The sequence below is a fragment of the Mustela lutreola genome, chromosome 13, assembly GCF_030435805.1.
Source record: "Mustela lutreola isolate mMusLut2 chromosome 13, mMusLut2.pri, whole genome shotgun sequence".
Taxonomy (NCBI): domain Eukaryota; kingdom Metazoa; phylum Chordata; class Mammalia; order Carnivora; family Mustelidae; genus Mustela; species Mustela lutreola.
This window is the reverse complement of record NC_081302.1, coordinates 2,607,953-2,622,862: the sequence shown is the minus strand read 5'-3', so window position 1 is coordinate 2,622,862 and position 14,910 is coordinate 2,607,953. Positions and strand designations below refer to the sequence as shown.

At 50.9% G+C, this 14,910-nt stretch overlaps 1 protein-coding gene across 2 annotated transcripts in view; it reads right to left on the bottom strand.

Annotated features, from left to right (window-relative positions):
• Positions 1–14,910, bottom strand: part of COL4A1 (collagen type IV alpha 1 chain) — a 130,841-nt gene that overhangs the window by 48,044 nt on the left and 67,887 nt on the right. For both annotated transcript variants that reach the window (XM_059143853.1, XM_059143854.1), the window contains exons 3-8: positions 3,875–3,964; positions 3,743–3,787; positions 2,702–2,746; positions 2,534–2,596; positions 1,986–2,039; positions 1,823–1,849 (exon numbers count right to left, since the gene is read on the bottom strand). In XM_059143853.1, coding sequence (XP_058999836.1) covers positions 1,823–1,849; positions 1,986–2,039; positions 2,534–2,596; positions 2,702–2,746; positions 3,743–3,787; positions 3,875–3,964 — 324 coding nt within the window. The remainder of the gene's footprint in view (positions 1–1,822; positions 1,850–1,985; positions 2,040–2,533; positions 2,597–2,701; positions 2,747–3,742; positions 3,788–3,874; positions 3,965–14,910) is intronic.

Below are 14,910 nucleotides of genomic sequence, written 5' to 3'. Positions count from 1 at the left end.
AAAGGAAAAAAAGTCACAATTACTGCTATTTCTATAAAGAAATAGCAGTCGGCTATTACTCAGCTATTTCTATGCCGAGTAAGAGGCGTGCGTTACAGGTGTGGAATCCAGGAGCAAGGCTCTGTCTACACCTGGAGTATACACACTGCCGCCTCCGTCACTGCTAGTATCTTACCGCCCAGTGCCTGGTGCAGCAGGCGCGGCTCCGCTGGACGGGACGGAGGCGCCGGTGGAAGGAGCCCCAGCCCGAGCCCGCAGCCATCCCGCACACACGGAGGGAGCGTGCAGATCAGGGCCATTCTCTTGCGGTAAGGATTATCTGTCACTAAAAGCCCCTGAATGAGCATTTTTATAAAAGCAGGGTATGATGGTAAATTTTGTGTGTCTACTTGGCCAGGCCCCAGTACCCAGACATTTGGTTAAGCCCCAGTCTGGATGTCGCTGTGAAGGTATTTTTATGAGAAGATAACGATTTAAGTCAGGAGACTCTGAGCAGGTCAGTCGCCATGATGTGGGTGGGCCACGTCCAATCAGTGGACGGCCTCACGAGGGAAAAGAAAAAAAAAACACCTGAACTCCCCCAAGAAAGAGGGAACTCTGTCTCCAGAAAACCTCTGAACTGGGACCCTGGCTCTTCCCCGCACCTCCAGCCGGCCATCCTGCCCTGTAGATTTTGGGGTTGACAGCCCACACAGTCATGTGATTCCTTAAAATAAATCTACCAGGTCACACAGCTATGCCCGCACACACCTATATCCATAAATACACACATGCCCCCTGCTGGTTCTGGTTCTCGCAGAGCCCTGACTAAAACACGGGATGGTCATGATACGGGACGATCATGTTTCTCAGGTGTTCTTGGACCCGGGGGCACATGAACACGCAACCTCACTCAGACACGTGGTCGTCTCTGGTGTGGCTGTTGAGGAACGGGAAGTTGGGAACTGTACCCAACACCCAGATGCCCCTGCTCTCAGAACCGCCGTGCGGCACGGGGCACGCACCCTGAGTCAGGTCGGCGAGAGCCATGGAACCCCACTATGCCAGCACCGCACCGCCAGGGAAGGACTCGCAGGCGGCATTCTCTGCTCCCCCACGACCAGGGAAGAATGCCGAGGGGCCAGGGCATGGCCATGCACCTGCGGGGACCACACCCCATGCCGGCTCACTGTGCAAGTGTGGATGGAGGAACCACCCCCGCTGGGGAGGCAGCAGGGACCCCATCACTCCGGGTGCCACAGCAGGAGGGGCTCAGAGCATCCCTTCCTCACCATGGGCAGAGGGTTCTGGGTCCCCCCCGACGCAGGGGGATAGTCAAGCTGAGAAAGGCCATGGACTCACTCTGAATAAGGAGGGGGCAGTGGCAGGACACCAAGGATCTAGCCTAACAGAATGGGGCCTTCCTGCAGGAATCACAGACTTTACAACAGTGACTCCAGACGACGCGCAACACGCAAGACGCCTGCGTTGAAGTGAAGCCGGGATACCCGTCTGAGCACGTCTGTCCCGTGGCTCAGGGAAAGGAGCATCACCGGGACGGGCTCTGCAGAGCACTAACCTGGCCCGGATCCCATCTGCTAACACTCACCACCACACCGTGCTTCCCACTGCTGCTTACTTCCTACTCAGAAACTGCACCCAGGGTCTCAGGTTCACACCCTGAAATTTAAGTTTGTGCCTACGACTGGGATACTCGTGGAACAGGGCGGGTTAGATGAACGCGTTAACGGGCAATCAGTCAACCAAGGTGACCTGAAGGGAACGTGTCTGTCCGGCCCCCGCTTTCCTCCTGCAATGAACCCAGCAATGCGTGCGGACGTACCTTCATTCCTGGCAACCCTGGCGGCCCCTGGAAAAGAGAAGAGTGCATCAGAAAACGGCACTGGCGTGAAGAGGGAAGTCCAAGGCAAGGAAAGCGAAGGGAACGAGAAGAAAAGAATTACAACCAAAGGAGGAAGTTCTAGCGGAAACAGTGCTATACTCACGGGATTTCCAGCGAATCCAGGCAAACCCGGGGGCCCCAGAGGCCCTGGCTCACCCTAGGGGACAGCAGAGGGTCAGTCGGATGCAAGGCTGACAGGACATCATTCCAGATGCCCCTTTAGTTACTCCGCCCCCCATTCAGAGAGACGTCATTTGCTGGTGAAAATCACATCCTAAAAACGATGTGTCACCAGCTTCACTCTCCGTGCTCCTTCCCGACAGAAGACAGCTCTCTGAGAACAGGGACACAGGTGAATACTGGCATTTTATCTGCGTCAGCGACAGCTAAGAGGCGAGGAGTTTCATGTTTAAAGTGACTACAGGGTAAGAGCCCACGAAAAAGAAAGGCACAATTCCATGTTTGTTGAACTAACAAAATATGAGGAACGTGCAGCTCCTCATCAGATAAAAAGTACTTGGGCGGGGGGCGGGGGGCAGTGTCTGTCCAGCTGGGGCAGTAAAACCGTGTTCACAGGACAGCACCGTCCGATGGTCAGCTCGGGAAGCAGGGCAGCCTGCGCGTGAGGGAGGGACCTTGTCCCAAAGTTACCTTTGTTCCGTTGCATCCAGGGATACCTGGAGGACCGGGGGGACCGTCTTGGCCAGGAATACCCTGTGATTGAGAAGGTACAAAGGTTGCCCAACGAAGACCGCCGCATGGTGCCGTCAGGCCCATCACGCGTCTCACCGAGGAAGCACGTGCATTTTATCTACGTACCGGCAGTCCTGGGTTTCCGGGGTAACCCGCTGCTCCTGGGGGTCCCTGTAAGGGTAGAAATGAGAGGGCAGTGAGCATGGGGCCTCATCTCCTCCCACTGCACCCGCCCGGCTACGTGACCGCGGCCCCCACCCGGCCCACGGGCATTCTGCGGGAGAGGCGGCCAGCGCCCAGCCCACAGGGGCGGCATGTCTACACCCAACGTTGGCTCGAATCACTTCCAAAATCAAGGCTGCACCCTCATAAAGGAACTGTCCTCATGTCTCTGTGATTTCTAGGGAAACGATATACTGTTTATTACATGTATAAATATTATGTCATAGACGTCGTATCCACGTAAACACATTAAGTTATGTATGTATACGCAGATATAATTTACATTAAAATCTCGGATCGCTGGGGATGAGAGTTTGTGAGATCAGTCATCTCACTGCGGGCAGAGTGCCAGGCCTGTCCTCGAGGAGCTCTGCGGCTTCTTCCCCCCGGGCGGCTCCAGGGCTCTGGCCGCGGCCTCCTACCCCAGAAGTGCCAGCTACTTGCCCCCCAGCTGGGTAACACCAGCAGAAGGAAATGCTGAGAGCGTCCTCCTGCTTCTCTACTTTCAAACCCTGCTCTCAGAGGTCTTCACCTGGGCCTCTCCCAGGAGGGGAGGCCCAAGCCCCAGGCAGAGCGAGAAGAGCAAGGTGAGCTCTCCAAATGCAACCGCTTCTCACAGCACAGGAAGCCCTTTCCTTCAGTGACGCGTAGACCTGTCATCTCCCCGCCCCCAAAATAAAGCAGGTCCACGGGAGAAGCACAGGGCAGGAGAAGCCGGCCCAAGGATGGGGCGGAGCTGGGGCCAGCACTCACGTCACCCGTCCTGGCCCCACGGGCCCCACGCGGTCACAGCGCCAGGCAGAGAGGCCGGCGACGGGACAGGCGAGGAGAAGGGACGCCCCGAGGACTGCTGGGAGGCGGGAGGGGCAGAGAGCCCGCTCCGGGAGGCGTCCCTGGATCACGTCTCACCACAGCATCACAGACTTAAGTCACACTTGTACTCACTCTTGTCCCTTTCGTTCCGGGCAGCCCGGGTTCTCCAGTGTCACCCTGAAACCAGACAGAAGTGTCTCCATGAGAAGAGTGTGGAGCACCTTAAACGCACACCCCCCGCCCCCATGACCCAGCCAAGCTTACCTTTTGTCCTGGTGGCCCCTGCGGCCCCTCGGGTCCTTGCATCCCAGGAAACCCGATGACACCTTGCAACCCTGGGAGGCCCCTTTCGCCCTGTGGAGGAGCAGCAGCAGGTCAGCGAGGAGGCGCGTTGGACCAAACGGAGGAGATGAGTCGGCACTCACCCTTCCACGTGCCGCCCAGCACCGCACAAGTCTACGCGGCATCTGAAAGCCGACGCCGCAAACTAACCCGTTTCAGGAGGCTTCTCTCCACGGCACTTCAAGCTCTCTGAGGGCAGGACTCTTCACCCCCAAACCCTGGCACATGCTTTCCACGCACGATACACCAAATGCTAAATACTTTATCAGGTAATTAAAAAGAGAAAAAGTTGGGGTTTTCTCACTGAACCGATCACGCACGCAGTCACCTAGTGGGATCGTATCAAGCAGTAGGCACAGCGCCAAGACCCTGAAAGCCAGTCGGTTCTTCCTTCTGATTCCTAGGAGCTGTGAAGACGGAGCTCACGGTGTGAGCTGCAGCACGAAAGGCAGAGACTTCTCTGTGCAACGCGCAGTCTGATGATGGGCTTTCAAAGGTGTCCTTAAAACGTGAGTTTTGCAAAGATATGATCCAAGTTTAACTATAGTCTCTGCCCTCACAGAGCAAAAAAATAAAGTAAGAAACATTATCTTTAGAACACTATTATTTGGACAGTCCGAAAGACTAGGGCGCTGAGCCCCAGGCTGACCCTTGAAGGACAAACACAGAATAAGTACATGAGGAGGAGAGAAGAGCCAGTGAGGCCGGATGGCGGCAAGAGGACGGCACCGAGGTCCATTGAGCAACGTGAGCACAAGAAATTAAGCAAAAATACAACCAGCACAGAGCGTGGAGTGGAGAGGTGCCCACGCCCGCCCCGGACCCAGCATTTCTCCCAGAGGCATCGGTGAGCCCGTGACCCGGTTTCGCAGGAGTTAAGGAAGACTGCCACAGTTAAGTTGCCAACAGAAAAGCACCATCATCACAATACGAAATCAAGAAAACCTATTTTCTTTACAGCCTGTGGACTCTAACACAACCTTATGAGACCAAGGGTCGCGCGAACAGCCATCGCCTGCGGACTCTGAGAAGCAGAAGGTCCTCTGGATGGCGGAGCACCCAGTTCTTTCCCAGTTATCTTAGCTCGAGTGAGAATAAGCCGACGAGACACACGCTCCACAGCGTCCACACGCACCTCCAGACACGCAGGCCACCACGCGTTCCCGAGAAGCACCTCGCGGAGGCACCGACGGAGGGAGTCAGGGCGAGGACTCCGGTCGCCGCCCCCCTTTCCCAACCACTTGGCTTGGGACTTGCTGCAAATTCGCTGCCTGTTGCGTTTTCAAAACGCAGAGTGTGGTTCCGCACGTGGGACTCCAACATGTGTGTGTACGGACGGCGGGACTCACTGGAGGTGTGAGTCCAGAGTCCAGAAACAGCGTGTAAATCAACGCGGAGGGGATTACGGCAAACCCCAGCAGGTATGATAAAATAGTAAATGGATTAAAGGAAATCAAGGCCTGTAGCCTGGAACACCCTGGTGGACGGCGGCATCCAAGGACCGAGCCCTCCGCGCAGGACCTCACACGAAATGCCGGCGCCTGCTCCGTAAGGCCTGGGCCAGCTGGGGAAGAAAAGCCCTCCCGGGCCAGGACTGGTTTCCCTGGAGAGCGGCTCCCATAGGCTCACTGTTAACCTGAACCAGGAGGGGTGTGCTCCAGCCACAGAGAATGCTGACCACAGAGACACAGCCACGCTGACCACAGAGACACAGCCACGCTGACCACAGAGACACAGCCACGCTGACCACAGAGACACAGCCACGCTGACCACAGAGACACAGCCACGCTGTCCACAGAGACACAGCCACGCTGACCACAGAGACACAGCCACGCTGACCACAGAGACACAGCCACGCTGTCCATAGAGACACAGCCACGCTGACCACAGAGACACAGCCACGCTGACCACAGAGACACAGCCACGCTGTCACCGCGCCGGCCCCCTCCCTGATCCTCGGACGCGGGAAAATTCTACCTGAGACAAGAGATGTGAACGGCGAACAGCTGGCTACGAAAACGAAATGAACACTTCACTGTGTCTCCCCAAAAAGCCTGACAGGGCATCGTAAGGAAATGCGAGAGGCACATCCATGTAAGAGTTTCCAGTGTCTTCGGCAGTATATTTTTAGTACTTAATTACTATCTGGCTCTATCACTATGAGACCCGCTGCAGATAAGGCTTTCATTCTCATTTTAACCATGGAATGCATGGAGGCCCGGAGCCCGATTAGCTGATTCTTACAAGTTTCTCATTGAGTCAGCGCTAAAGCCAAAAATAGAAATGAGGTCAGCCTGCACACACAGTCCACGGTTTTTCTAGGTCACTAGAGCAAGCCGGTTCCCAGCAAACTGTTAAACAATTCAGCAGCATTAACCTATCCCCTTTAATGTCCATTTCACAGGTGGGAGCACTAGGATTCTGATGCTTAACTGACTTGTCACGTGTCACCGGGTGATTCCCACATGCTGCCGGGAACAGAACTCCGAAATCTGCCAGTCCTCGCTTGAGCACAAGAACACATTCTTTCCCAAGGATCACCGGAATGCTTAAGCAATCCGTACATCCCAAGAGCTTTGAAATTAAGTAGCCAAGAAGGCAGTGACTCCTCCACCAACATGGCTCTGGTTATCGCCCACAGTTTTTTTTTTTTTTTTTTTAACTTTCCCACTCTTTCGTTCAGACAAAAGTGCACATGAATAATCTAATAGCCCGTGCCCTGTCCAAGGCAATTACGGGCACCAGAGCGGAGCCAGCCAACAAGATAAATGTTCCAAGATCTCCACCGTTAGCTGGCAAACAGCGCTCACTGCGTGCGGGCCAGATGACTTCTCTGAGCTGTTAACAGATCTTTACAGCCATCGTAGGGAGAGCAGAAGCTGGTTGTGCTGCTCGTGCCCAAGCCAGAGTACGCAGCTGCAACAGCGAGACCACAATGGTGGCCACCCATGTGCTGGACCTCAAGGCAGGACGCGTACAGTCAGAGCCCCTGAGAACTAGTCCCCAAGTCATCTAGTCCCCATGCTGTGTTAAAGGCAAGGTCCCAAACATGGCAGCAACGAACTCGTGCCGGGCCCACACAGAGCCCACAGCCCGTGTTCATCCCGGTCAAGAACATTTCAATGGAGGAAGAAAAGAGAAGTTGGTTAAATATTACACAAAAGTTTTGATGCAATTGCATTCAGCAGTTTTACTCCTCAACGTCAGTGCAATGTATTCTACTAATTACAAAACAAGTGGATGTGTATGCGCCTATGACACAAGTGATCGCCACTGCAGCCTCAAATGATGGAATTCAGAATTTAAAGAGGAAGACCAAAATGCCATCATTATAAAGACAAAAGAATACAGCCATGGAGAATAATCTTGGCATCCAAATGAGCCGTTCTAAATTGGGCATGAAATAGAGTTTCATGGATGGAGCAACTTAAAAAATTTTGCATAAAACTTTGCATAAAATATGTATTATCTAAAGCAAGGAGATACTTTTTTTTTAAATCCATAAAATATGGGAACAAAAGATTGTTATAATATCAGTCATTTCCCTTCCTTTTAAAATGCTTATGGAAACAAGTTCATAATGGAAATCCATCACTAAAGCCTTACCCCTTCCGTCTACGTCAGAAATCCAAATTCAAATGAAGCTCCCGGGATGGTTAATTTTGAAATAATGTGAAGCTTCCAACTTTGAAGGGTAACATAATTACCAACGACAAACACCACCAACAAAGAAGCAGGCATTGGGTCTTACCATCAGAGACCATATTGTGCCTGTTTCAATGGTCAGCATGGGGTCACATTTTCAGTTAAATTCTGAATTAATTTTTCACATCTGAAACAATATGACCGTGGGTCTTTGCAGGGCACTGACCCACAAGCAGAAGTGTCCCACTGCCCCAGGCGGGCCGACCACAGTGGTCAACCCCTGTGCAGCTACGTGCACTTGGATTCATCTGTTACGAAGCAGAACAGACCCAACAAGCGATGTTAACTAGATTTTGTGGCTGCATTTCCATCTCTTGGAAGTAAACACTTTAAAGGCGAGGATGTAGTTTTGTTCATCCACAATCTTTGAATTCAGTAAAATCGATGTGTGGACAGGATGAACCAAGCAGTGGTGAACATGACCGCTGGCGTGAAGCAAGACTGTGCGCGTGCCCCCCCAGAAAGTGACAGCACGGCGCACGATGGTGGCTGGGTCACTGGGCCCCCTCCCCAGCCTAAAGCCTCGTGGGCATCGTCGGAGCCTGGCCGACATGTGCGCCCATGGCCGAAGCAGCCGCAGGGAGAGCAAGCCGTGATCGGGACGTGACGCCGGATCAGCTGTTTCTTTCGGTCATGGGTGCCTGGAGATTTCAATTTCCACACAAAGCTGCAAATGACTGAAGGAATGAGAGCATTTGCTTTTGGAGCCAGAGCTCACCAAGAACTCAGTGATGGGGAAATGATGGGTCACAGTCAGTCAATGGGTGGCGTGGGGATTCAGCCAAAAATTCCACAAGAGCGATTCTTTGAGCCCAACAACCATCAGACATCTGCAGGACCATTTCCTGAATGCCGACACTGCTGGGAAAGTGGTGGGAAGTGTCACGGGGTCCTGGAAAAACTGTGTGACGAGGCCCCCCTGGGAGCTCCATCCACACTGAGAAGCCTGACATCATGGCGGCAGGGCTGGCAGGCGGCCCAGGAGAGGCGGGAGGGACACACAGCTGGAGGCCGACACACTCGCCTAAGGGAAGGCCGTGTACACCGATTCTCCTTTGCAGGGGACACATACACAGATCGCTCTAAGAACGTACGTACGTTAACGTAAAGTATACTGTGCTTCTTTTTTTTTTTTTTAAGATTTTTTATGTATTTATTTGATAGAGATCACAGATGGGCAGAAAGGAAGGCAGAGAGAGAGGGAGAAGCAGGCTCCCCGCCGAGCAGAGAGCCCGATGTGGGGCTCGATGCGGGGCTCGATCCCAGGACTCTGAGATCACGACCCGAGCCGAAGGCAGAGGCGTAACCCACTGAGCCACGCAGGTGTCCCATACTGTGCTTCTTTGATTAATTAAACATAACATGAAGATTGTTTCCAGTAACCACTCTATCATTACTGTTGTTTCTTGCATTTAATATTTCAACATTAAAGCAGGAAAGAGTAAAGCAATCATGGTCAGGAGGCATGGCTACTAATCTTTATTTTCTTCTCCAAACTTGGATTTTCTCTCTCAAACCCTGGTGATGTTCAGCTTGAAAGTCAATATTCAGAATCCTTACATTGTGCCTCTCCAGCAAATACGTGTTAAGAGCTGTAGCAATTATCCATGGAGGGGGAGAAAAGATGAGCGTTTAAGAGATCGTTCCTAGAAACTAGGACATTTCCACCTTTACAAATTCAAGGGAAGAGAAGAATCAGAAAGTTGTAAAAAAGAAAAAGAAAAAAAATCCCCCAACCCATGCCCTTCGAGTTCATGACCTGGTTTGCTGTCAGGTCCGTTCTCTTCCTAGGTGTGCTCTGGACCCATCCTGCCTCTGCTAACCCATGGGGGTTGCTCTGGGCAAGGAGACCCCACCCGCCTCTCACCACGTGAGCACGGCCAGGTTTGTTGTGACTTCTGGGGCTGCAGTTGGTCAAGTCTGCGTGGAGAAGGGGCCAACCGGCGTGCTGAGCCCTGGGAGGGAAGCTGGCATGAGGCTCTTCTTTCCTTCCGCCCACCTGCACAGCCCATTCTGCAGGGTTCCTGGGTGCAAATGCTGGGCCAGTAGCGAAGATCCAGCTCACAGATGAGAAGATCCATGCTCAGGTGATAGCTTGTCAGCCTTAGAGCCCACAGATACAGCACTTAACACAGAACCCTCTCCAACTCACCATGTTCAAGGACAGATTTCCTTTGGATAAATCCCAATATTGAAACACTTCAGCCCATGGTAAATTCCAGCACAATTCTTGGGAGTCTCAGCACTGCCGGGAAGCTCGCTGGTAGAGCTCATGGCTCAAATCATGCATAACACAAAACAAGCAGAATGACAGGACAGAGGAAGGAGGTACCAAATCTATTTCTGATTACTGGGCTTCCGCAAAGAAGCGAACCCTAGATACTTTGATTTACAAAAGTCCACTCTGTATGGCAACTTGTGAGAAACAAAGAATTGCAAAGAGTTCTTTAGAAAATACTTCCCAAAGAATGGTCATTCAACACAAGAACTTGGAAGAGCTCTAAGTGGTGTCCTAATATAAAACTAAAACTGTTCCACTAAAGCCATCGAGAGCAAACTGTTCAGCCTCACTGATCTAGCAGAAAACACTTTCTAAAGTGGAAGGCACACTTGAGTGCTGAAAATCCTACCTGAAAATCTCCCAAAGATCCTCGGGACTTACAGAAAGTTCCTGACATTGCTCCCTAGCTGGAGGCGAGGACATATGCTTTGGTCATGCGTCTCTTACAGTCTTTTTGAAAAACACTTTCATTAATTCTTCCTCTGAAGCAGTAATCTGCTCAGAATATTTCTAAGTATAAATATTTAAGCCATTCCCCTGAAGGAGTCAGCTTCCCAAACTGGAAATAAGAAAAATATTGTGGTAACTGTTTTCCAAAGTCTCTTGGATATATTCATTCAAATCCTGCATATACGCTTCCTGATAAAGGCAATCTGATCAATAGCTTATTTCCATTTTCCCGTCAAACCACAACCAAATGCGGTTTGTTCTCCAGAAACATTTGTACTTCCTGGCCTCACGCTCTAATAAACATGATCGCATTTCAGTAATAAGGTTCACATCTCTTGATGGCTTTTCCTGCACAGCCCACGCCTCCTGCTCTGCCCCACGCCCCGGCTGTTCACCACCTCCTGGGCCAGCCCCCACCGTCCCGGGGCACTGTCCAGCCAGGTTCAGAGACAGATGCTCCCACCTGAAACGTCTGCATTCCTACTCCACCCGTACCATCCCAGGCACCCGGGCACAGCCCCAGTATCTCAGCTGAACACCCCTCCTCAGGGAAGACCTCCCAGACACAGGCGATCTGAAGAAAACTACTACATCTACTGACCCCGTTCAATGAAGGGGCTTTGAGAAGCTCTTGGAAGGAAACCCCCCAGGGCTCCGGCTTCCCACCACTAGGGGGCGCGAAGGGACTACACAGTTTTCCCATTAGACCCGCCTTGAACCTGAAGCCTCCAGCCTTTTTTCTTAAATATTCATCATATTAATATATTAACTACTCAGTGCCATCGAGATATTAGCATGGGCACAGCTCAGAGAAATCAGTCTGATAAGGCCTAAGAGACAGAACACCCAGGGAAAGAAAGAATTCTAATTAGAATTAAGTATGAAGCTAGTAACCTCAACACCAAGGCCCTTGGTAGCAGGTGACCGGGCGGGCCCCACCGGTAACATGAATGATGGCTACTACTCAGATTGCTGCGTCCATTCATTCTATAAACTCAGAGTACCTGGACCGAACAGTAATACAGGGAAGAAAGGGTGAATTCAGTTTTCCAAATGACTGCACAGAAACAGTACGCACTGGAAAAATTTTAAGTCCTACAAAACACTCAAGAAACAGGTACAGCTGGGGCAGCAGGGGGTCTCTAAGAAAGTATTACCGACTACCCAACCGCCAGGAGGATTTATTTAAAGTCTCTCTGGTCCCTTCTACTGCAAGTTTATAGGAAACATATATATAAGGAAATTTGCGCATTCTCCTGATTTTTGTCATCTGTGAAGAAAAAGCATCCACCCGATTTTTAATGGCTTCCAGAAAACACGATTAACATCTCCCTTGCTAAAAACTTGATTTCATGATACGGAGTTCTCATGAAAGTCAGAATCCCAAACATCTCTACCTTATCCTATTACTTTACATTCTGCTTCCCATAAACAGACTTAGAGATTGTGTTTTAAAGCAGAAAAAGAGAACAGGAAGAAAAGGTGCTTTACTGCAGCTCGGACCCTCGCAGTGGCTGTGGCAGGTTGTCTATGCTGTGCACTGCAGGGAGTAGGGGACAAAATCCAGCCACAGCTCAGCACCGGCCAGTGGGGCGAAGGGGCAGTGGTCAGGAGCAGCAAAGCCACCGCTAGAAAGAGACCCTACACAGGGGATTTATCTATGAATGAATGCTTACGAAGTTGCACTGGGGTGGGGGAGAGAATGACCCTGCCTAGGAAGAGCTACACTTCCACTCACCAGCACAAGCAACTTTTTTTTTTAGAGTACCAAGCGACTTATCAAAATCCGATGTCATAACTTAAAGATTTGGGGGATGGTGAGAGGTTGCAGGAAGATAACTGACGGACAACAAAATAACAAGGTCATTCACAAATAGCAAGAGGTAAGCAGCTCTCTGAGTTTGGACAGGAGAAAAATACATCTTTTACTCAAAAAGACAGATTACTCTGTTTCCACTATCACTAACCTTGCGATTTGAAGAGATGTGCTCTATGTGATCAGTGAATTTGAGAAACAATTTGAGTAACTCGAACTGAATTTGGGCAATCAGAGCAGAGCGCCTAAATAGACCATTAGTGAGGATGTCATTCACCTGAACTTGGAAATGCCTGTGGGTGTGTGATGAGGTCCTGGAAATGCGCGCATCCTGAATATCAGCACACATTAAAGTCAGGAAGCGCCACGATCCAGGTCAGGGATTTTTTTTGGAGTCTAGGTTAACAGTAAATAAGAAAAATGCAAAAGAAACATCCTGACAATAGTAATTATAATTAATAATACAAAAGGCATGCAAGATAACCTTCAACTCTAACCTTGAGAAAAACTGCCGACTGGTGATTAGGAGAAAATTTGTGTGTGTGTGTGTGTGTGTGTGTGTGCGTGCGTGCGCACGTGCGTGCGTTTTCTTTTTTTAAAAAGTAACTTAAATGCTACTATCTTCCAAAATTAGGTTTTATGGGTGTCCTGCCAGGGGCATTCCCTGTTCCCCAGAACCTAGCACAGAGAGCACACGGTAGGTGCTCCTTGAATATTTTCAGGAGTGAATCCAGAAAAATAAGTGTTAAAGATTCCAAGGAAATAATATAAGCCCACCAAGAGGACAAATCATTGGAGATCCTATTTTCAAACTTGACTGCAAAACAGGCTTCTTTGCTCTGGGTTAGCAGAGGAGATCTTACTTCCCACCTTCTTGTCTCAGTGAGGGCACAGAGAAGGCTGTGCGGTGGGGACAACCTCGGCCTCCAGCTCCAGCCACTGACTCTGAGAATTGGCTTTGCCATCTTCCAGATGGGATGATGCTACCTGCCTCCCACGGGACTTGGTGAAGGCTCCAATCTGATGGAGAACCCCCTACTCTGCGCTGCATCAGAGACTGAGCACGGGATCACCGACTGCCTGTATTTACACACAGAGAGTTTGCATTTACCATCACCGTTTCTCAGTCCATCCAGCAAAATGCATTTCCTACGAAGCCGCACAATATCTTAGAAGGGAAAGAAAATGCAGGGTCACTTTTTTCCCTTCCCAGAAGTCACGACCCACAATTATCTCATTGTTTTTGAGGCTAAATTGGACAATGAAAATAAGGATTTCTTGGGTATTAAAGAGTTAGGATAGGTTTTCTCTTTTAAAGAAATTCCTCATTTATCTGATGCACAAGGTTTTGGGGTTGTTTTTTTTTTTTTTTTTTCCTTAATACATCTGATATTCTTTCCCAGCTTGGAATACTGTTTATTCCTCACATGATCCTGAGTCTGTGGGGCCACATGGTCACCAACTCGTCCATGTCCCCGGTCTGGGGCCCTGCTCTGTTTGTAGCCACAGGTGTCCGATGTCAAAAAGATTTTGTTTCCTCTCGCTCCGGCAAAAGGACTTGGCTACGCGGCATTGCTAACAACATTCTCCCTCAGCGTGTGGCAGTCATTTCAAGACATCATTAATCATGCTCAGAACCCAAAAGATGAGAACAGTTCCAAGGAGCTGAAACATGACAAGTCAATTCTGCCCATACTGTATAGTGCAAAACTGGCAGACTGCAGGTTTTACAACACCCACAATTCGCTTGACGTCGGTAATTTGAAAAAGCTGTGGTCAAACACCATCAATCTCAACTAATAAGTGAATTTTAACCTATTTTTGGTAAACACCATTAATTCTCTTAAAACATGTACAGTCATTCAAGGAAGAAATTAAGCAAGATACTGAAGGGGTTTCCTAGATCAAGATGTTGATTTTACACCTGAAGAGCTGAGTAAAGCGAACGGCAGCACCATCCGTACAGAAGCACGGTGTCTAAATGAGCCCAATAACTAACTAGTTCCTAAACACTTAAAAGCGGCCTTGCCTTAGAGGGTAGATTCCCTTCGCCACCATGTTGCCTGCAGAACTGGCAAGACTGTTTCCAAAAGAGGATGTGGAGATACATTTCAAGCCAAGGTATGGCCCACGTGTTTTAAGAACCGAAGTTAATAGGATCTTATTCGATGTCCTTTTTACCATATTTACTTTGTAAAGGTCGCAAAGGCTCCATTCGTAAGACAGTTGTGTTTTCTTCTTACTTGGTGTCGGTAGACCGGCGCTCTGCTCTTCGGCTCGGAGAGAAGCACTAGTCCGCCTCCACGGCGGTGCGGTCTGTGGCCCAGAGAAATCCACGTTCCCGTAAAACCCGGTCGCAGGTTGGCAGTCCGATGTGTGGGGCTTCGCTCTGTGTTCGAAGCGGACTTTGAAGATCGAATCAGCTGCAGGACACACGACCGACGTGTGAAAGGGCGCTGCTGCGTGGACAGGGCGGTCGGGCCACACCCGCCCGGCGCGGCCACTCCCCGCCCGGGCGTCCCGCACGCGACCCAGGCCGCGGCTCCTCGGCGGGGGCGGCTGATGGGCCGAGCGCCCCCGAGTGGGCCCCCGCGCCCCCGGCGGCACACGGGAGCCCCGACGTCGCGGACCGCACGGGGCCGGAAGCAGCTGTTGCGGCTCCGCGGGGTCCTGCGGTGGCACCTCTGGGTCGGGGGCAGCACCGAG